Source organism: Callorhinus ursinus, unplaced genomic scaffold (assembly GCF_003265705.2).
Source record: "Callorhinus ursinus isolate GAN/ISIS: 27379988/994484 unplaced genomic scaffold, GSC_fseal_2.0 scaffold4, whole genome shotgun sequence".
Classification (NCBI taxonomy): Eukaryota; Metazoa; Chordata; class Mammalia; order Carnivora; family Otariidae; genus Callorhinus; species Callorhinus ursinus.
In genome coordinates this window covers 66,602,296-66,623,851 of record NW_027397066.1, presented here as the reverse complement: position 1 = coordinate 66,623,851, position 21,556 = coordinate 66,602,296, and the positions used below count along the sequence as shown (strand labels likewise).

The window sequence follows — 21,556 nt, the reverse complement described above, 5'->3', positions numbered from 1 at the left end:
TGGTTCAGACAGACTAGGGTTTGACTCTTAGCAAAGACACCTCCTAGCTTTGTGACACTGGGAAATTAGTTAACTTCTTTCAGCCTTGGTTTTCTCATCTATAAAATGGGGCTAATAATAACATAAACCCTATAGGATTGTTTGGTGTGTTTTTAATAAGGTAATCCAAGGACAACATTTAGCATTGTGTGGGCATATTGCTGTAAAAGCAGTACAGTAGTTGTAATAATCTCAGGAATCGTGGTTTTGGGGTATCCTGTGTGTCCCCTTAAACCATGCTTTTATAACCTCTCCCCAGTCTTCCTACAAAAAGCAATCCACTGCCGCCACATGGGGGCAGTATGGGGTCTCTTGGCAGAGACTTTGGAATTAGGTCAACTTGGGTTTATGTGGAGGATTTAACTCTCAGAGATCCAGTTTCTCAACTGTAAAGTGAGACAATACTATGTGTTGTGAGGCTTAAAAATAATATACTTAAGTGGGTGGCAGATCATACACTCCACTTAAGCTGGTTTTAAAAAAATTCCCCACCTGGCCATCTTTGCCATCCCAGGTCCTAGTGATGGTGTAAGTGGGGATCTTCAGAAAGCAAATCTCAGTTGTCCTTGCCATCAGTTTTCTTTTCATTCTTACTGGTCCTGAGTCAGACTTCACTGCTTTTAGGTCTGGCCTGATTTCTTTCAAACCAGTGCCTACGCAGCCATAATAATGTCACTGCCATTTAGAAATACGGTCTTCATATAACACTCTTGCTGGCATGGGTGCCAGTTACGAGGCAACATAGAAATCAATCTCAGCTCTACGGAGAGTGGGCATGTAAGACTGAGTTACAGATACACACTAATGTGATTATGACTTTGCATCAAGACTGCAAGGAACGTTAGCAAATAAAAGATTCGTTGGATAGAGAAAAAATGATGTTCAAAGGTCAACATTCCTTGAGGAAAGTTCTCTCCACGTCTGCCTGGTACTGGAGAGTTACAAATCAATAAAAAGGCTGCATTTTCCCAAGTTATCAATTCTTCTTTCATGCTGCAGATTCTTCTCCTAATACCATTTCCCATGGATCTCTATGCAGAAGAGAAAAAAGCCTGTAGAAGCTTGGTGACATTTGCTGACATTCTCCCTGCTTGTGTCTTACAGCCTACTTCTGCTTCCTCCTGACTGCTCTGGGCGTGACAGCTGGTGCTCATCGCTTGTGGAGCCACAGGTCCTACAAGGCCAAGCTGCCTCTGAGGATATTTCTGGCTGCTGCCAACTCCATGGCTTTCCAGGTGGGGATGGAGGGTCCCCTCTGCCTTGGGACCCAGCTCAGATGGCACTGTAGGAGAAGGCACGGGCCTGCTCCCCGTGGAGTGGTCATTCCTTTGCCCCCATTCCAGCCTCAGGGCTCAGGTCCCCAAGCATTCCCTGTCTGTCCCAATTTTTTGTCTCGTTGTAGCTTTAGATATGGTAAAATGTCCCCCAGGGGTTTGTACCTTTGTACCCCTAGGAATACTAAACTACAGAGGAGGAAAAAGATACCTCCACCCAAAGCCCATGCCCTGAAACCCTCAACATTTGTCCAGCTCTAACCAGGGCCAAGTGCTGTGCTGAACATGCTATCTGCATATTGCATTTGACCCTCACAGTAACCCCATGAGCTAGGTGTTGTATGTGTTCTCATTTTCCAGATGAGGAACTAAGGTTTAATGAAGTTAAAGAACTTGACAAATTATATGGCTAAAAGTGGTACATCAAGGATAAGCAAATGCAGGTCTGACTCTAAAGCCATTGCTCCTAGAAAACATAACCCTGAGGTCACCCTATAAGTTTGCGGTAGAGGCCTATTGAAGATGGTGCTGGAAGACAGGATTTGAGTCTTACTCTGATGGTTGCTGGCTGTGAATCACTTACTCATCTCCAGTTTCTTCATCTGTAAAAAGCAGAATATGACTTCACTCCCATAGTTGTTATGAAGTCATTGAAAGTTGCAGGGAACTATAAAAATATAACAGAGGGTCATCACTGCACTAGGATTGCGCCGTATCCTTTAGGACTATTCTAGTAGTAGAACATTCCCCACCAGCTTGAGCACTTCCTGAGCTGCTGGATTTTGAGTTGATTATGGATTTCTTTTTCCCCAGTTCCTCGTCTGATCCAGGTGGGGTGGGTGGGAACAACGTGCTTTCAAAGTTTCTGCTGATATATGAAAGCAGATGATTCCAGGCCCCATGCATTTTCACCCATTGAAGAGAGATGGTGATTCTCAAAACTGCTTTAGGGTCTAGGGAGATAGGCAACCCAGGAGCTTACTGTGACTCTCAAATGTGCAAGTCACTTGGCCACCTCCACAGTGGGCCTCCCATTCCTACAAGACAGCCTGACCCTGAGCATTTCTCCAAGTTGCTCTCATGTCTAAGGACTCATTTCCCCATTTCCCTCCCACAGTTCAAGCCTTCATAAGGCACGTTGGATATAATACAATAGATTGCTCAGGGAAAACAACTCATATTATGGAATCTACTGGTTATAATTCAAGCACAGTTGGGAATTAGTACCAGGTTCTAGGGAAAAAGCTATTGTGCACAAAAGAGTAGTTGGCAGCTTCTCGGTTTTATGTTCTTTTCTTCACCATTGGCAATACAAACTAAACCACACTTTATTTTGACTTCAGTCATCTTAGTTCAATGTTGTGCTTTGTTTGTCATAACAATGAGTTATGATAATGATAATTTAGAAACTCATTGACTTGGGTCTTAGATGCTATTTAGGACTTAAGTTGGTAATTTTCGTTTGTTTTGTTTGATCAATTTATTATTTCTAGCCTTCAATTACCCTCTCATGATGTGGTTATAAAGCACCTCTATTATTAAAATTTTTTTCCAACATAAATAACTTGAAACTGAGAACATAAAATTCTTATTTCTGTTTTCCCAAGGAAGCTATTTATTTACAACTCAATTTTCGATAACCTAAGTTTCCTTAGCATAACATCACATAACAGAACATCACACTGTGATTGTAACTTTACTTTGGGGAGAAAATACATTGCAGAGGGAAGTACCCAGGTCCTGGAATAAATTCTTGGCTCTGCCATTGGCTAGATGTGGGTCTTTGTGCAAGTCTCTCCTCCCTTCTCTGCAAAGGTAGGGGGAAATAAATGATATTTACCTCACAGGGTTGTTGGAAGGATGAAATAATGAATAAAAAGTGCCCAGCTTATAGTTGCACTCAGTGAATATTGTCCCCCCCCCCGCTTCTTTATGAGAATTGGCATACTGTCTCATTCATTTCTGTGTTTTGGTGCCTGTCATGTTGAAGGCACTCAATTGTAGCTTGTTAAAGAAATGAGAAATGAATGAATAGTTTTAAAAAGTATTTTCAGAAATCGTCACATTTGAACGATGCATACTTCTTTCAGGCCCACATTTGTGGTGGATTTTTTTTTTTTAATTCATTTAACAAATGTTTATTGAGCACCCACTATATGCCAGGCACTGAGCTAGGCACAGTGGGTATACTGATTAGCAAACACAGTCACGATCCTTGCCTTCATCCAGCCTTCTATCTAGTGGAATATTAGAATTCCTTTCCTACAATTTCCCAGTGGAACTGTCAGTACCTCATGGGTCTGGGTTTATAACAATGTCACATAGACCTAGGTGGGAGGTATCTGTAAGATCAGCATCTGGCCAACTTCCACACGGTGCATAACTGTGTCAGTGGGAAGGAATACAGTCAATTCAGACCACTTGACCCTGGGGAGAGAACAACCTGTAAAGTAAAGTAAAAATGTGCTGTGACCTGGCCATCCAGGGTACAGACCTGCAACCCCGATTTAATGCAGAGAATGCAGAGTCATTGATTTAGTTTCTCTTGGATGTCCTTGTGGATTTTTAAAGATCATTTCAAGGATTTTTCTGTGCTTTTCTTGATCAGAATGGTCATGCCTTTGGCCAAAATGGACAAGTCATGCCATGGTTGTCTGTATTTGAAGACGAGCAGGATTTTTGCTAGAAGATGCAAATGAGATCTTCAAGAACAATCTTCTTAACATTGGGGCTTAAACATTTGAAATTCCCTCTTCTCTTTCTTCTGCAGAGGGAAGGGGCAGGGGCAATAGCGGGAAAGATGGGGGTTTTTCAGTCTGAAAAGATGATGATGGGCCAGGAATGCTAGACAAGGAGCTATGATAATCCTCTGTCCTTTACATTCAGCAGAGACCCCTGAGTTCCTCTCTGGCCCATTCTCCTTCCTGATCACCACGACGCAAGTCAACCTAAATGTGGCTTGCAAACTCCTTATAATTTTCTCCTAGTCAAATACGGACCCAGGTGAGATATTCCTGCCATGCAGTGGTCTCCAAGAGTTCAGTTTTCACAAGCAGTAGCCGGACTTTGGATTTGTGCTCTCACACTCATGCGCAGATCCCTTCTGGCTGCAGCTGGGTCTCATGAACTCAGTCCAAAAGCACCTGTTAGATGCTGCAGCCTCCTCTGCCTGCCCACATTTCTCATCAGATCCTGGTACAGAGGCTTCGGATTTTGAACTGGAGGTTAAGGGATTTAGTCTAAATCCTCTCATTTTGCAATGAAGGGTAAAGAGAGGCCCAGAGAATGTCAGTGACTTGTGAAAGGTCACACAGCTACTCAGTGGATAGACCAGACTGAAACCTGTCTCCTGACCCTCAGGCTGGGGATCCTTTAGGCTCACCCATGGATGTTCTTGTGTGATGTCCAACAGTGTGATCTGTGAACAACTTATAGCTGGCTCTTGTTCTTTTAATCCACTGTGACATCCTGTCCTTTAATTGGTGTATTTAAACTATTCGCACTTAAAGTGATTACTGATATAGTTGGGTTAACATCTACCATGTTTGTGCTTGTTATTCATTGCCCTTGTTCTTTGTACATTTTTTCATCTTCCCTGGTTTTAACTGCACATTTTACATGATGTTATTTTCTCTTCCCTTTTAGCATATCAACTATACTTCTTTTTACAGTTGTGTAGTGGTTTCCCTAGAGTTTGCAATATACATTTAGAACTAATCCAAATCCACTTTCAAATAACATTATAGCACTTCCCATTAGTGCAGCAACCTTATAACGGAGGATTCCCAATTCCTCCTTCCTGTCCCCTATTTCATTGCTGTCATTAAGCTATAATCACCGGATACATTGTTGCTGTTATTATTCTGAACAAACTGCTATCTGTTAGATTGATCAAGAACAAGAAAAATTGAAGGGGGCGCCTGGATGGTTCGGTCAGTTGAGCATCCGATTCTTGGTTTCAGCTCAGATCGTGAAATCAAGCCCTGCCTTGGGTTCTGTGCTCGGTGCAGAGTCTGCTTGAGATTCTCTGCCTCTGCCCCTCACCCCCACCCCCTGCCTGCACGTGTATGCACTCTCTCTCTAAAATAAATAAAATCTTTTTTAAAAAAAGAATAAGAAAAACTGAAGATTTTATTTTACTTTCATTTATTCATACTCTAATGCTCTTCTTTTTTTTTTTTAAGATTTTATTTATTTATTTGACAGAGCGCAAGGCAGCAGAGAGGGAACACAAGCAGTGGGAGTGGGAGAAGGAGAAGCAGGCTTCCCGCTGAGCAGGGAGCCCGATATGGGGCTCGATCCCAGGGCCCTGGGATCATGACCTGAGCAGAAGGCAGATGCTCAACGACTGAGCCACCCAGGTGCCCCTAATGCTCTTCTTTCTTTATGTAGATCCAGGTCTCTAACCATTCCCATTTTCCTTCTTTTTAAAAAACTTCTATCATTTCTTGCAAGGTAGGTCCACTGGTGACAAATTCCCACAATTTTTGTTTGTCTGAGAAAGTCTTTTTTTTTAAGATTTTATTTATTTATTTGAGTGAGAGAGAGCATGAGCAGGGAGAAAGGGCAGAGGGAGAGAGAGAAGCAGACTCCCCACTGAGCAGGGAGCCTGACATGGGGCTTGATCCCAGAACCCTGGGATCATGACCCAAGCCAAAGACAGACACTTAACCGACTGAGCCACCCAGGCACCCCTGTCTTTTACGTTTGGTAAATAACTTTGTTGGGTATGGAATTCTAGGTTTCAAGGGTTTTCTTTCAACACATTAAATAATTTACTTCACTTTCTTCTTACTTGCATGTTTCTTAAGAGATATCTAGTGCAATTCTTACCACTGCTCCTCTATCAGGAAGGTGTTCTTTCCCCTCTGGCTTCTTTCATTATTTTCTCTTTACCTTTGATTCTCTGCAGTTTGAATATGATATGCCTAAATAGAGATTTTTTTGCTATTTACCTCGCTTGGTGCTCTCTGAGCTTCCCGGGTCTATGGTTTGGTGTCTGTCATTAATTTTGGAAAATTTTCAGCCATTATTACAGCAAATATTTCTGCTGCTATTTGTTCCTTCTTTTCTCTCTCTTTATTTCTTTTCCTTCTGGTATTCCAATTACACATTTGTTACACCTGTTATAACTGTCCTATGGTTCCTACATATTCTGTGCCATCTTTTCTTTTTGTGTTTTGGTTTGGGAAGTTGCTATTTATATATCTTCAAGATCACTGATTCTTTCCTTAGCCGTGTCCAGTCTACCGGTGAGCCCATCAAAAGCATTCTTCATTTGGTACAGCTTTTCTGACTTCTAGCATTTTTCTTTCATCTTTTCTTTTTTTAAAATTTTATTCTATTATGTTATGTTAATCACCATACATTACATCATTAGTGTTTGATGTAGTGTTCCATGATTCATTGTTTGCGTGTAACACCCAGTGTTCCATTCAATACGTGCCCTCTTTAATACCCATCACCAGGCTAACCCATCCCCCCACCTCCTCCCCTCTAGAACCCTCAGTATGTTTCTCAGAGTCCATCGTCTCTCATGGTTCATCTCCCCCTCTTCATTTTTCCCCTCCTACTATCTTCTTTTTTTTTTTTTTTAACATTAATGTATTATTTGTTTCAGGGGTACAGGTCTGTGATTCATCAGTCGTACACAATTCACAGCACTCACCATAGCACATAGCCTCCCCAATGTCTATCACCCAGCCACCCCATCCCTCCCACCCCCACCACCCACTCCAGCAACCCTCAGTTTGTTTCCTGAGATTAAGAATTCCTCATATCAGTGAGATCATAGGATACCTGTTTTTCTCTGATTGACTTATTTCGCTCAGCATAATACCCTCTAGATCCATCCACGTCATTGCAAATGGCAAGATTTCTTTTTTTGTTTTTTCTTTCTCTTATGTCTGCATAATATTCCATGGTGTATATATACCACATCTTCTTTATCCATTCATCTGTTGATGGACATCTTGGCTCTTTCCACAGTTTGGCTATAGTGGACATTGCTGCTATAAACATTGGGGTGCACATACCCCTTCAGATCACTACATTTGTATCTTTGGGGTAAATACCCAGTAGTGCAATTGCTGGATCGTATGGTAGCTCTATTTTCAACTTTTTGAGGAACCTCCATAATGTTTTCCAGAGTGGCTGCACCAGCTTGCATTTCCACCAACAGTGTAGGAGGGTTCCCCTTTCTCTGCATCCTCGCCAACATCTATCATTTCCTGACTTGTTAATTTTAGCCATTCTGACTGGTGTGAGGTGGTATCTCATTGAGGTTTTGATTTGGATTTCCCTGATGCTGAGTGATGTTGAGCACTTTTTCATGTGTCTGTTGCCATTGGGATGTCTTCTTTGGAAAAATGACTGTTCATGTCTTCTGCCCATTTCTTGATTGGATCATTTGTTCTTTGGGTGTTGAGTTTGATAAGTTCTTTATAGATTTTGGATACTAGCCCTTTATCTGATATGTCATTTGAAAATATCTTCTCCCATTCTGTCTGTTGTCTTTTAGTTTTGTTGACTGTTTCCTTTGCTGTGCAAAAGCTTTTTATCTTGATGAAGTCCCAATAGTTCATTTTTGCCCTTGCTTCCCTTGCCTTTGGCAATGTTTCTAGGAAGAAGTTGCTGCGGCTGATTTCTGCTCTGATCTTTATTATTTCTCTTCTCCTGCTGGGTTTAGACTTTATTTGCTGTTCTTTCTCCAGCTCCTTTAGGTGTAGGGTTAGGTTGTGTATTTGAGACCTTTCTTGTTTCTTGAGAAAGGCTTGTATTGCTATATACTTTCCTCTTAGGACCACCTTTGCTGCATCCCAAAGATTTTGAACAGTTGTGTTTTCATTTTCATTGGTTTCCATGAATTTTTTTTAATTCTTCTTTAACTTCCTGGTTGACCCATTCATTCTTCAGTAGGATGCTCTTTAGCTTCCATGTATTTGAGTTCTTTCTGACTTTCATCTTATGATTGAGTTCTAGTTCCAAAGCACTGTGGTCCAAAAATATGCAGGGAATGATCCCAATCTTTTGGTACCGGTTGAGACCTGATTTGTGACCTAGAATGTGATCAATTCTGGAGAATGTTCCATGGGCACTAGAGAAGAATGTGTATTCTGTTGCTTTGGGATGGAATGTTCTGAATATATCTGTGAAGTCCATTTGGTCCAGTGTGTCATTTAAAGTCTTTATTTCCTTGCTGGTCTCTTGCTTAGATGATCTGTCCATTTCAGTGAGGGGGGTGTTAAAGTCCCCTACTATTATTGTATTGTTGTCGATGTGTTTCTTTGCTTTTGTTATTAATTGGCTTATATAATCGGCTGCTCCCATGTTAGGGGCATAGATATTTACAGCCGTTAGATCTTCTTGTTGGACAGACTATTTAAGTAAGATATAGTGTCCTTCCTCATCTCTTATTATAGTCTTTGGTTTAAAATCTCATTTGTCTGATATAAGGATTGCCACCCCATCTTTCTTTTGGTGTCCATTAGCATGGTAAATGGTTTTCCACCCCCTCACTTTCAATCTGGAGGTGTCTTTGGGTCTAAAATGAGTCTCTTGCAGACAGCATATCGATGGGTCTTGTTTTTATCCAATCTGATAGCCTGTGTCTTTTGATTGGGGCATTTAGCCCATTTACATTCAGGGTAACTATTGAAAGATATGAATTTAGTGCCATTGTATTGCCTGTAAGGTGACTGTTACTGTATGTTGTCTCTGTTCCTTCCTGGTCTATGTTACTTTTAGGCTCTCTCTTTGCTTAGAGGACCCCTTTCAATAGTTCTTGTAGGGCTGGTTTTGTGTTTGCAAATGCTTTTAGTTTTTGTTTGTCCTGGAAGGTTTTTATCTCTCCTTCTATTTTCAATGACAGCCTAGCTGGATATAGTATTTTTGGCTGCATATTTTTCTCGTTTAGTGCTCTGAATATATCATGCCAGTCCTTTCTGGCCTGCCAGGTCTCTGTGGTTAGGTCTGTTGTCAGTCTAATGCTTCTACCATTGTAGGTTACAGACCTCTTGTCCTGAGCTTCTTTCAAGGTTTTCTCTTTGTCTCTGAGACTTTTAAGTTTTACTATTAGATGTCGGGGTGTTGACCAATTTTTATTGATTTTGAGGGGGTTTCTCTGTGCCTCCTGGATTTTGATGCCTGTTTCCTTCCCCAAATTAAGGAAGTTCTCTGCTATAATTTGCTCCAATATACCTTCTGCCCACTCTCTTTTTCTTCTTCTTCTGGGATCCCACTTATTCTAATATTGTTTCATCTTATGGTATCACTTATCTCTCGAATTCTGCCCTCGTGATCCAGTAGTTGTTTATCTCTCTTTTACTCAGCTTCTTTACTCTCCATCATTTGGTCTTCTATATCACTAATTCTCTCTTCTGCCTCATTTATCCTAGCAGTTAGAGCCTCCATTTTTGACTGCACCTCATTAATAGCCTTTCTGATTTTGACTTGGTTAGATTTTTAGTTCTTTTATTTCTCCAGAAAGCGTTTCTCTAGTATCTTCCATGCTTGTTTCAAGCCCAGCTAGTATCTTTATAATCATCATCCTGAACTCTAGTTCCGACATGTTACTAATGTCCATATTGGTTAGGTCCCTGGCAGTCTGTACTGCCTCTTGTTCTTTTTTTTGAGGTGAGCTTCTATCTTGTCATTTTGTCCAGAGGAGAACAGATGAGTGAGAGAACAAAATGCTAACAGGGTAACAACAACCGCAGAAAAATATACACTAAACAAATCAGAATAGACCTGAAATAGGGGGGAAAGAAAGGGAAAGAAAGAAAAAAGAAAAGAAAAAAAAATATGATCAAATATGATCAGGCTGGTGAATAGATCAGTGCCACACACTAGATTTTGGGCATATTTTGGTCTGTTAGAAGAAACTGCCTCCCAAAATTTTAATGAAAGAAAAACTTATATATGTACAAAAATAAGGATAAATACTATGAAGGGATAGACTATGACTGTAAAGGTGAATATTATAAAAGACTTTATAAAAGGAATTGATAGAATAAGAAGTTGGTTGAAAAAAGAAAGAAGAGAAATTAAAAAAAAAAAAGGAGAGAATGTGATCAGGCAGGAGACTAGAACAAAGCCATACACTAGAGATTGAGGGTATATTTCGGTCTGTTAGAAGAAACTGTATCCCAAAATTTTAAAGAGAGAACAACTCATATACTTACCAAAAATAAGGTTAACTACAATGAAGGGCTAGAATATGACTCTAAAAATGAAAAATAAAAAAGATTTTTTAAAAAAGGAATTGATAAGATGTTGGTTGAAAAGGGGAAAAAGAAAAATTCAAAAAAAATAGAAAAAGAAAAAATAAAGAAAATTTTAAAAATTACCTTTGAAAGACTAAAGAATCAGGGGGAAAAAAGCCATGAATTCTATGTGCAGTATTCCCCTAGCGCTGGAGTTCTGCTGTTCTCATTGATCGGTAAATTTGGTCTTGGCTGGCTGTTCTTGCTGATCTTCTGGGGGAGGGGCCGTCACAGTAGTTCTCAGATGTCTTTGCCGGAGGTGGAATTGCCCTGCCCTTACCAGGGGCCGGGCTAAGTAATATGCTCGGGTTTGCTCTCGGGAGTTTTTGTTCCCTGCAAGCTTTCCATACAGCTTTGGAGGATGAAAGTGAAATGGCGGCCTCCCAGTCTCCGCCCTGGAGGAGCTGAGAACTCCGGGTCCCACTCCTCAGTGTGCCCCCAGAGAAAAGCAGTCAATCACTCCTGTCTCCCCGGTCTCCAGCCACACTCCATGCTCACCCGGCCTGTGACTGAGTGTTTCTGTCTCTGGCGCACAACCACGTGTGGAGTCTCCAAACCCAGCAGATCCCTGTGGTGTGCTGCCTCGCCGCTCCTCTCAGGGGAGGAAGGGGAGTCTCCCCGGATCTGCTGCTTTTTGGGTCCCTGCTGGAAGAGCAGTGGCCTGACTGTGCCGCAGATCATGGTTTATGGCAACCCTGAGCTGAGAGCCTGCGCCTCACCTCTGTCTCTGCATCCGGCTTCCCCACTCTGATACTTGGAATCTCTACCACACTCAGGCACCTCCAGTCTTTCTGTGACCCCGAGGGTCCTGAGACCACACTGTCGCAGCGAGGGTTCCACCCCCCGCTTAGCCACTGGAGCGACATCCCTCAATGGAACAGACTTCTAGAAGTTCCGATTTTGTGCTCCGCTCTCTATCACTTGCCAGAAGCGGCTGACGGAGGCCCCCTCCCCCACCATCTATCTTCACAAATATTGCCTCAGATTAGCTTCTCCACACATCCTACCTTCCAGAAAGTGGTCGCTTTTCTCTTCAGAGAGCTGCTGCTATTCTTTTCTTTGATCTCCTGTTGAGTTCATAGGTGTTCAGAATGGTTTGATACCTATCTAGCTGAATTCCTGGGACCAGATGAAATTTAGGTCTCCTATTCCTCCACCATCTTGCTCCTCTCTTTCATCTCTTCTTAGAGTTTCTCTTTCTGTTTATAGTATCCATCTGTTCTTCCATGTCATCTGCTTTTTCTTTTAAGGTTCTTAGTGTATTAATCATAGTTGTTCTAGAATTTCAGTCTGATAATTCCAATATCTCTGCCATATCTGCATCTAGTTCTGATGCTCGCTTTTTCTTTTTTAGGTGGTATTTTTTACCTTTTAGCATACTTTGTTATTTTTTGTTGAGAGCTGGATGTGATGTACTGGGTAAAAGGAACCAAGGCAATAGGGCTTTAGTGTGAGGTTTTATGTTTATCTGGCTAGGAATTAGTCTGTGTGCTTACTGTGTGCTGTAACTGTGGTGTCAAGAGCTTACATTTCCTCTAGTGTCTTTGTTTTTTCTCTCTCCCATTGTCTTTGGGTTTTCCTAGAGATTTCTTCTAAATGAGGTTGAAGGCTCTCAGTTCTCTCCATTGAAATTCTGTCATCAGACAAGAGCACTATCAACATAGAGATGGAGGGGCACTCTATGGTCTTATGATTAGGTCTCAGCTTGTGAGCCTGGGGTGAATATTTCCCTTTCCTGGGGCCCTTAGGCTTTGGTAAAACCCTGGTTGGTGAGGATCTGATAAAATAGTTTCTCTTGAGGACAGGTCTTGGAAAGAGAGGAGAGAGCTCTGTGTATTTCAGAATGATGACATTTCTCTTCCACCTGTGGGAGAACAGAGGATTTTTCTCAGCTGTTCATACCTGGAGGTAACATTTATGGAAGTTGGGGTCCCCTGGCACTGGGCCTCTGTTGTTTTTAACTCTCCAGCTTGTCCACACTAAGACTTCAGCAGTTCACTGATTACAGGTTAAAATATGCCTGTCCACCCTGGCACTAGCGTGGGCTTCTGCTCTTGGTCCACAGTGCTTCTCTGTAACCGCCTGTTTATCTCTCTCATTTTGGGGCAGCAGTTTGCCCTGTGACCTCAATTCTATGATGGATCAAAGAAGAATTGTTAATTTTCAGTTCATTTGGCTTCTTTTGCTGTTGCAAGGGTGGGACTGATGAACTATGTTCAAGCTCTTTATGCATCAGGCCAGAAAGTGGAAATTAGGTTGTGATTTGTCAATACACCAAACTTTACATATAAATATGTCAAATAAATCACGCGGTCATGGGCCATAAACTTTGGCAAGTATATAACTACCACAATAACGAAACAGAACAATGATCTAGTGCCAACTACATACCAGCACTTCCCTAAGTACTTTGTATAGCCTTATGACACTACCCCGAAAATGTAGAGACTGTTATCTTCCTCATTGGGTAGGTGAGACAATGGAAAGAACAGAGGTTATGTAACCTGGCCAAGGACATACAGGCAGAAGTGACAGAAGGGGAATTTAAGTACAGGCAGCTCAACTCCAGAGGTCACTCTCTCACTGCGATGCTCCAATGCCTCTCCTGGGATTGAAGTGTCTATTTATCTTTTCATTCAGCAAATAAAGGGGCTAAGCATGGTTCCAGGCACTGAGGAACATGACAGATGGGGCCCTGTCCTCATAGAATATATATAATTTCAGCGGGAGAGAGAGCAAATCAACAAGTAAGCAAATGAACAAGCAGTTATTCAGAGAGAGAAAAGAATGAAGCATTTAACCACAGTGATATGACAGAGTGGAGGAAGGTGGCTGCTTTAGAGAGGATGGGGAGAAATGCCCTCTCCCAGGAGTTGACGTTAGAGCTGAGAGAGCCGATGGAGACAACTGGTAGGTGAAGAGCAATCCAAATGGAAGGAAGAGCTGAAGTCAAGGGAACAAGTATGGTACATTCAAGGAAGAGAATGGTGGCCAGTGCCCCTGGTCCACGTGGGTGTGGGAGATGGTTATAGAAGAGATTATAGACGGGGGGACAGGGGCCACATCAGTGGAAGGCCCTGTCAGGCATAGCACAGAGTTTGGATATCGTTCTATACGCCATGGCAAGGCACTGTGGAATTTTAGGCGGGGAGCAACCTGGCCTCATATGACTCATGTGTCTCAGTGACACACCTCAGCCTCACACCACAGTCACAAGACCCTGGAAATGTGCCAGATTCAGGATCACAGACCAGACCCCAAGGCTGGCTGTGTTTGGGTGTGCATGTCAAGGAGAGAGACTCGCATATCTGGCTGACAGCTCAGGGCGTTGGCAGTGGTACTGGTGGCATTTGGGTAGGAGAATGAAAGCTCGGAGTACTTACTGCAGGCTCAAGCATCCTTAACCTCAGGGTGGCTCTCTGTGCCAGCTCTAGCTCTCTCTGCAGAGACCCTGTAGCGGTGTTTGCCATCTTTCCTTGCCGCCAGCCAAAGCTTCGGATGTACAGCCTTTCTTCTGCAGGTGAGAAACAGGTTCACCTTCCTCCTTTCAAGTTGGGTAGTTGTTGTTGGTTTCCTTCCAGTGTCAACAGGCAGTTGGAGAACAGCTCTCTCCCCGAGCCTTGAGAAGGCTTCTAGGCATGTTTTTGGAAGATGCTCACACACTGCTTCCCAGCATCTCCTTCACAGGCAGGTCTGGGAGTCACATGGGAAGGACAAACAGCTCAGTGGTCTTTGAGCAACTTCTCTGTTCATGATGATGGTGATTTAGGGAATCATCAGAGCCTTTGTGGTGTATACCTGCTGCTTTGTCACTCCTCACTAGTGGCAGGGTGCTCCTACCCCTGACGGGGCGGCCGTGGAAGTGGGGAAAAAGAGAGAGAAGAAACTCCTGAGGGGCCACGGGAGGCTCGGGGTCTTCTGCCTGTGCTTACCTGGCAGGATTTCCTACCAGTCAAAATGGATCTCGTAAGGCGGAGATGAAAATGGATCCTACGCCAAGATGCCTCACTTCCTTCCGTGTTGTGGATCTAGGTCAGGGAAAGCTGGGGAGATTAGTGAAACCACCCACAGAAATGTACCTCAAGGGAATAAAATGTGCTCGCCTGAGCTGGCCTGAGGAAAGGGCATCCTTCTATAGATGGGCGCACAATCCAGGGGGCCAGTCTGCCTCTGGGGTTACCCTAACACCAATCAGAGCAGAGACTCTTCATGCAGATCTCACCCTCTGTACAATGGGGTCTTCCTAAGAACTGCAAGGTGATCCAGTCTTTATAAACAAAAAGATCTATACTTTAAAGGCACACAGAGAGTTTGTATTAAAAAAAAATACTTGGTAAAGTAGAGGGTTTTTTGTTTTTGTTTTTGTTTTTTTTTTTTTGGCTGGGTACAGTATACTTTATTGATGGTACTTGACAAGGTAGGGCTCCCCAAGCCCCTCCCCTTCTTCAGGGGTTCTGGGATGGAAACGGTGGAGGTCGGGAGATTCTCAGTGTTTTGGGGGATAAGTTGGGGCAGGGACTCCCCAGCAGCTGAGGGCCTCTCTCTTCCTCTTGCTCTCGCTGGAGCTGGTGGTCCAGGGGGCTCTTACTCCTCGGAGGCCATATTGACCATAAGGTCCACCATTTGCTGTAGCCGAATTCATTGTCATACCAGGAAATGAGCTTGACAAAGTGGTCATTGAGAGCAATGCCAGTCCCGGCATCGAAGGTGGAGGAGTGGGTGTCACTTTTAAAGTCGCAGGAAACAACCTGGTCCTCAGTGTACCCCAGGATGCCCTTGAGGGGGCTCTCTGATGCCTGCTTCACCACCTTCTTGATGTCGTCGTATTTTGTACATGTATAGCTATCAGATTTTATATGTTCATTTGGCTCCACATCTCTATTGGAAGAACTTAACACTTCTTTATTTTTTTTTTAAGATTTTGTTTATTCATTTGAGAGAGAGAGAGAGAGAGAGCGAACACAAGTTGGGTGAAGGGCAGAGGGAGAGGGAGAAGCAGACACCACCCCCCACCCACCCCATTGAGCAGGGAGCCTGATGTCGGACTGGATCCCAGGCCCCTGGGATCATGACCTGAGCCAGAGGCAGACACTTAACTGACTAAATCACCCAGATGCCCCAACACTTGTTTATGATGAATTCCACATGTAGGCCTGTCAATATAGAATCTATTCTGAAATATATTTTTAAGCTAAGTGTTTCATTCTGCCTGCTTTTCATAGGGGAGCTCTCCCAGGGGGGCACTCAGACCTGGCACCTCGGTAGCCACGCCCCTTCTCCTCCATCACTCGCTTCCTCTCTTAGAACCCACCAGAGGGCTGGCGCCAGGGGCCCTCGGAAGCAGAGTCCGATCCTTTGTCTAATAACTGAAGAAACTAAGGCTCAAATGTCTGAGCTGATTTTTGTTTATTTACCCACACTGTCTCCAAAACTGTGTATAGGTGTCCAAGGACACTGCGTTGCAATGCAATTCCTTGACAAGCTATTTCTTCCTGGACCTGCCACCGACTATTTGGGCTGAGCTAGCACTGAGTTGTCACTCTTTACTCTTTATTCTCACTGCTCTCCTGCCAGACACTCCACGTTGTTGCTTTCTAGGTTTCCCAACCCACTGATTATTTTGCATTTTGGATGATTTCTCTCCCAGCGGCCTTCATTTGCATTTTTCCTAAATCAAATCTCATTGTGATAATTTCTATTCATATTTCCAACCTCTTTAGATCCATCTGTGTTATTTCTCTGTCCTCAATGATGTCTGCAGCACCTCCTAATTTGGTAACAACCAAAAAACGTTGTTAACATAATGTGTACGCCTTGCTCCCAGGCATTAAGGAAGATGCTAAATAAAACTAGGTCCCACAGATCCATTGGGGCCTTCCATTAGCTCCCTTCCCTGCCCCCTTCCTCTCATTAGATATGGAGCTGTTTTTCATCTCTGGTCCTTGTTTATCAGAGTTCAGGCTTTCAATCATCCTGTCATAGTTCCTACTAGCGCCAATCAGAGCTCTGGTCACAGCAGTTTCAGGAATGCTGTTTTACATGCTTTATTAAAGCTCCAAAGATACAATGGCTACAAGAGCCATTGAATCAACAATTTTAATTAATAGTAAAATTTATAGTTTAATATGCCAGAGGAAATTTCTAGCCTTGTTTTTAAAAAACTCTGTTAGAAGACAGACACATTTGATCGTCTTCATCTTCTCCTGTTGACTCTTCTATGGCTTTTTGTGTAAATCTCTAGTTAATTCCTTTTTAATTTAAAGGTGCATAAACCCCTATGTGCTTTTGAGGAATACAAGAGATGTATAAGAAATGGCCCTTGTCATAAGGAGTTTACAATCTGATAGAACTGAGTAATAGTGGTTAATAAAGGGGAATGGTATAATAAAGGGGAACTCTTATAAGACAGTGGGGAGTTAAATTGCTCAAAAGCTTCATACTGACTCTTAGGGCTGCAGAAATATGAATATGGGCTGGGGTACTAGGATAAAACCTAGTGCAGAAGGGGAGTTTTGAGCCGGAACTTGAAAGGTGAGAAGGATTTGCATAGGCCAGGAAGAAGGGGGAAAGTAGGGAAAACACATAAGCAAAGGTGGAGGAAGAAGAATAATCATGGCATATTGTATGGGGTCCCTGCACAGCCGAAAATCGGTCTGATGGAGGAAGGAAACTGAATGCAAACTGCTGTCGCATGTTGTAAACCCAGCTACCTGCATGACATCTCTCACTGGATGTCTCTTAGGCCTCATGAAATCAGCATGCCCCAAACCAAAGTTGTGACTCTACCATCTCCCCCTAATGAGGCCAGAAATCTGGGCATCATTCAGTATTTCTCCATTTCCCTAATCATCCCTCACTCCAGTCTCTTAGCCAAACTCTTCAAGTTCCACTTGCTAGATAGTGTCTTGCATCTGCATGCTTCTCATCTCTGCCACCCTCCGGTCCAAGCCACCGCCATTTCTTGCATCATCAACTGCACTTCCTCCTTCAACACCCACCCCTCGCCCTACTGCAGCCAAATAGAACTTATTGAAAATTAAACCACTCTCTAGCGAGAAAAAAAGAATCTTTCAGTGGCTTAACATTGCATTTGGAATGAAATCCAGCCCTGGTTTTATGGCCTCAAATGCCCTGAGTGATCAGGCATTTGCATCCCCGTGTTCTGCTTCCACCCCAAGCACACTTCACTACCGTTGCGACACTAACCACCTGAGCTGGCATCAGATCCCACAGGTCGAACCTCAACCTTCCACTTGACTGCCTCCACTTCAGGTACCAGCTGCGAGTAGGGTCTCCAGGCCCCTTGTACCTCTGACCGATTGGCTACAAATTCCCACAATTCGAGAATCCACTAGAACAATTCAGAACTCAAGAAAGTATTGTACTTACTATTAGAGTTTTAATTATAAAGGATATCTGGACCAACCAAATGGGAGAGACACCAAGGGCGAGGTCTGAGGATTCTTCAGGCAGAGCTTCTATGCCCTCTCCCAGTAGAATCAAGGTGTGCTACCTGCCCTGCATATCAGTGCCTTGGTCAGCCAAAAAGCTCCTTCAAGCCTGTGTCCAGAGTTTGTACTGGAGTTTCATTGCACGGGTGTGGTTGATTAAATCCCTGGCCCCAGGACTGAACTCAGCCTCCAGGTCCCCTCCTCTCACAAAGTGCCAACCCTCTAGTCACGTGGTGGATCTTTTTCGTGACCAGCCTGATCCTGAAGCTATCTGGGGGCCCACCACAGTTACACCACTAGCATAATAAAGAAACTCTTTATCACTCGGAAAATTCCAAGGGTTTTTGAGGCTCTCTGCCAGGAACCACCAGGGATGAAGACCAGATACATTCTCTCTTATTTTTTATTTTTTTAATATATTTTTTTAAAGATTTTATTTATTTATTTGACAGAGAGACACAGTGAGAGAGGGAACACAAGCAGGGGGAGCGGCAGGCAGAGGGAGAAACAGGCTCCCCACCGAGCAAAGAGCTTGATGTGGGGCTCCATCCCAGGACCCTGGGATCATGACATGAGCCGAAGGCAGATGTTTAACTGACTGAGCCACCCACGTATCCCCAGATACATTCTTTATTACACCAAAATACTTCTCAGACTTCACTCTTGCCCTACCTCCGCACACCCCACACACTGGTCTCCTAGTTCCTGGACGGCGCCCAGTCCTTTCCTCTGCTCCAGATGGCTCCCTTCCCCCATCCTCCCTCCTGACTGTCCTCCCCCCACCCCCAGCTCTTCCCAGACTTCAGATTACCTGATTAGAAAGTCTTTGCTCGCTCTCCCCTTGTTATCCCCCATGTATATTTGCTTCATAGCACTAATCTCAATCTGAAATGATTTTATTTATGTTGACTCCACTAACTTTGTCTTCTCCATACAATATATACTCCTTGAGGACCGAGCCTTGGTTGTCCTGTTCCTTATCTCCTGGCACATACCAACGGTCAGTAAATATTTGTCAAATTAAAGAATAAACAAAGTGGGAAAGATAAGGATGATCAGACCACTTGAAGCTCTTTGTCAAGAAGAGGAAATGTTTAGACTTGATGAGAAAAGTAGAAGGGAGAGGCTATTGGATAATAAGCAAGAAGATAGGTATTTGGGGAGTATGAATATGGGGGAGGATGGTCACAGTGTACCAAATGTATTGCACAAGGGCAAAGGACTAGAGGCAGGAGGAGTCAGGTGGACTGCTGAAAGACTGAGCAAGAGTGGTGGGGTAGAAATGGAGTGGAAGGGGAAAATCTGAGATTTTTAAAGAGAAATGCCCTTGACATTTTTCTTTTTAGTTTTAACTCTTTATTTTGAAATAATTTTGAGGGGCGCCTGGCTGGCTCAGTCATTAAACATCTGCCTTTGGCTCAGGTCATGATCCCAGGGTCCTGGGATCGAGCCCCACATAGGGCTCCCTGCTTGGCAGGAAGCCTGCTTCTCCCTCTCCCACTCCCCCTGCTTGTGTTCCCTCTCTCGCTGTGTCTCTCTCTGTCAAATAAATAAAATCTTTTTAAAAATGAAATAATATTGAACTTACAAAACACTTACAAAAATACCATGAGGAATCCTGTATACCCTTCACCCAGATTCACTAATTGTTGACATATGACCTCATTTGCTTTATTATTCTTTCTCTTTCCATATGTGTGTATGCATTCCTCTGTGTTATTTTTTCTGAGTCATTTGAGAGTAAGTTAAAAACATCATGCCTTTTCATCCTTAAATACTTCACTACGTAGTTCCTAATAGCAAAGACTTTTTGTAACAACATAGAACATGGACCAAAATCAGGGGATTTAATGCTGATAAAATGCTATATCCAGGATCCTAGCCCAAGAACCAGTTCAGGATCCTGCCTTACAATGAGTTGTGATGCCTCTTTGGTCTCCTTCCATCTGGAATAGTTCCTTGGTCTTCCCTTGATTTTATGACTTTGACATTTTTGAAATCCACAGACCAGTTATTTTGTAGAATGCCCCCCATTTTGCTTTGCTCATGTTTTCTCCTACCTATATTCTGTGCATTTTTGTCGGGAATGCTACATTAATGATCTTGTGTCCTGAGCATCAAATAAGAGGCATGTGACATCACTTTGTCATTATGCCATTATAGGTGGTATGAACTTTGATCACTTAGTTAAGGTGGTGTTTACCCAGGTTTTCCCATAAGATGACCACTTTTCCTTTTGTAATTAATAAATAATTTATGCTGAGATACTATAATAAGCCTATGTAAATATTTTTCTTTCATCAACCTTTTACCCAGTAGTTTCAGCATACAGGGACGATTCTTGCTGGAATCAGTTATTGCCATGGCACCTGCAAAACAGTGATTTTCTCACTCCATCATTTCTTCTACCTATTTATTTATTTATTATTTATTTATTTATTTATTATGGACTCATGGACTCTTACTTATTATATCGTTTTTAATCCATTACTGTTATTCATCTTAATGCCCCAAATTATTATCAAATTGTCCCAGTTTGTTCAGTGGGAGGCACTACAGATGGGTTCTCATGTCCTTTTTGACACATCCCTATCATTTTTTGAGCCATTCTTTACTTTCTGGCACAACAAAATATACCACATTCTTCTCGTACTTTTCCTGCCTTAGTCCTGACATCTGCCATTTCATCAGAGTCCTGACTCCTTTTAAAGGGGAGTAATATTTAAAAAGCAAGATCTGACAGCAAGGTGTGCCCTTTGCTGCTGGCCTGTTATTGTTTTCTAGGCCTTTCTTCCCTGAAATTTTGACTCACTGAGTGAAGGAGATACAGCTCAGGAGACTAGAACATCACTGACAGAAAATAACTCCAAAAGCCAAATTGAAAAGATTCACAGGAGGCCAACTTGTCTACCAAGAAGACTACCCAAGCCATTTTTAAAATATGTGTTAAAAATGTATTCCTCATTGTACGAGATCTAAACAATAAAGTAATAAATGAAAATAAATGCCCCTTTCCTTCTTTGCAATCTTTAAGTTTTATCAGCAAACACTTTTCAGATCACTGAAGTTAGCTTTTAACACTTGCCCAATTTATAACACCTCCCCAGGCCGAGTGCCACCGGAAGGCTAGGCAGCAGGTGGGAACTTGCTTTCTGGAAGCTACAGTTTGCCAGGTGCTATAGACTTCTGCCAGGCCCTTCTTGGGACTTTCTGGGCTCTTCTCACAGATTGTGTTATCTGGAGGGATATCAGTGCTGACCCAGTATCAACAATGGGGAAAGCACTGAATGTTCTTCACTGTTTGAAAAATACAGTGTTGGCGTCTGGGCTGGAGGAGATTAAATTCAGACCCCAGAGACTGAGATAAAGTCTATTTCAAATGAGCTTTAGGGTCCCTAAAGAGTGGAGGCAGCAATGGCTTCTCTTCTTTGACTCCCTTGATAGAATGACTCTTTCCAAACAAGATGCCATTCATTCACAAGACACACACACACACACACACACACACACACACACACACACACACACA

At 42.9% G+C, this 21,556-nt stretch overlaps 1 protein-coding gene across 1 annotated transcript in view; it reads left to right on the top strand.

Moving 5' to 3' along the window:
- SCD5 (stearoyl-CoA desaturase 5) overlaps positions 1-21,556 on the top strand; it is a 154,023-nt gene that overhangs the window by 88,805 nt on the left and 43,662 nt on the right. The window contains exon 2 of the mRNA XM_025887747.2: positions 1,144-1,274. Within this exon, the coding sequence (XP_025743532.1) occupies positions 1,144-1,274 (131 nt within the window). The remainder of the gene's footprint in view (positions 1-1,143; positions 1,275-21,556) is intronic.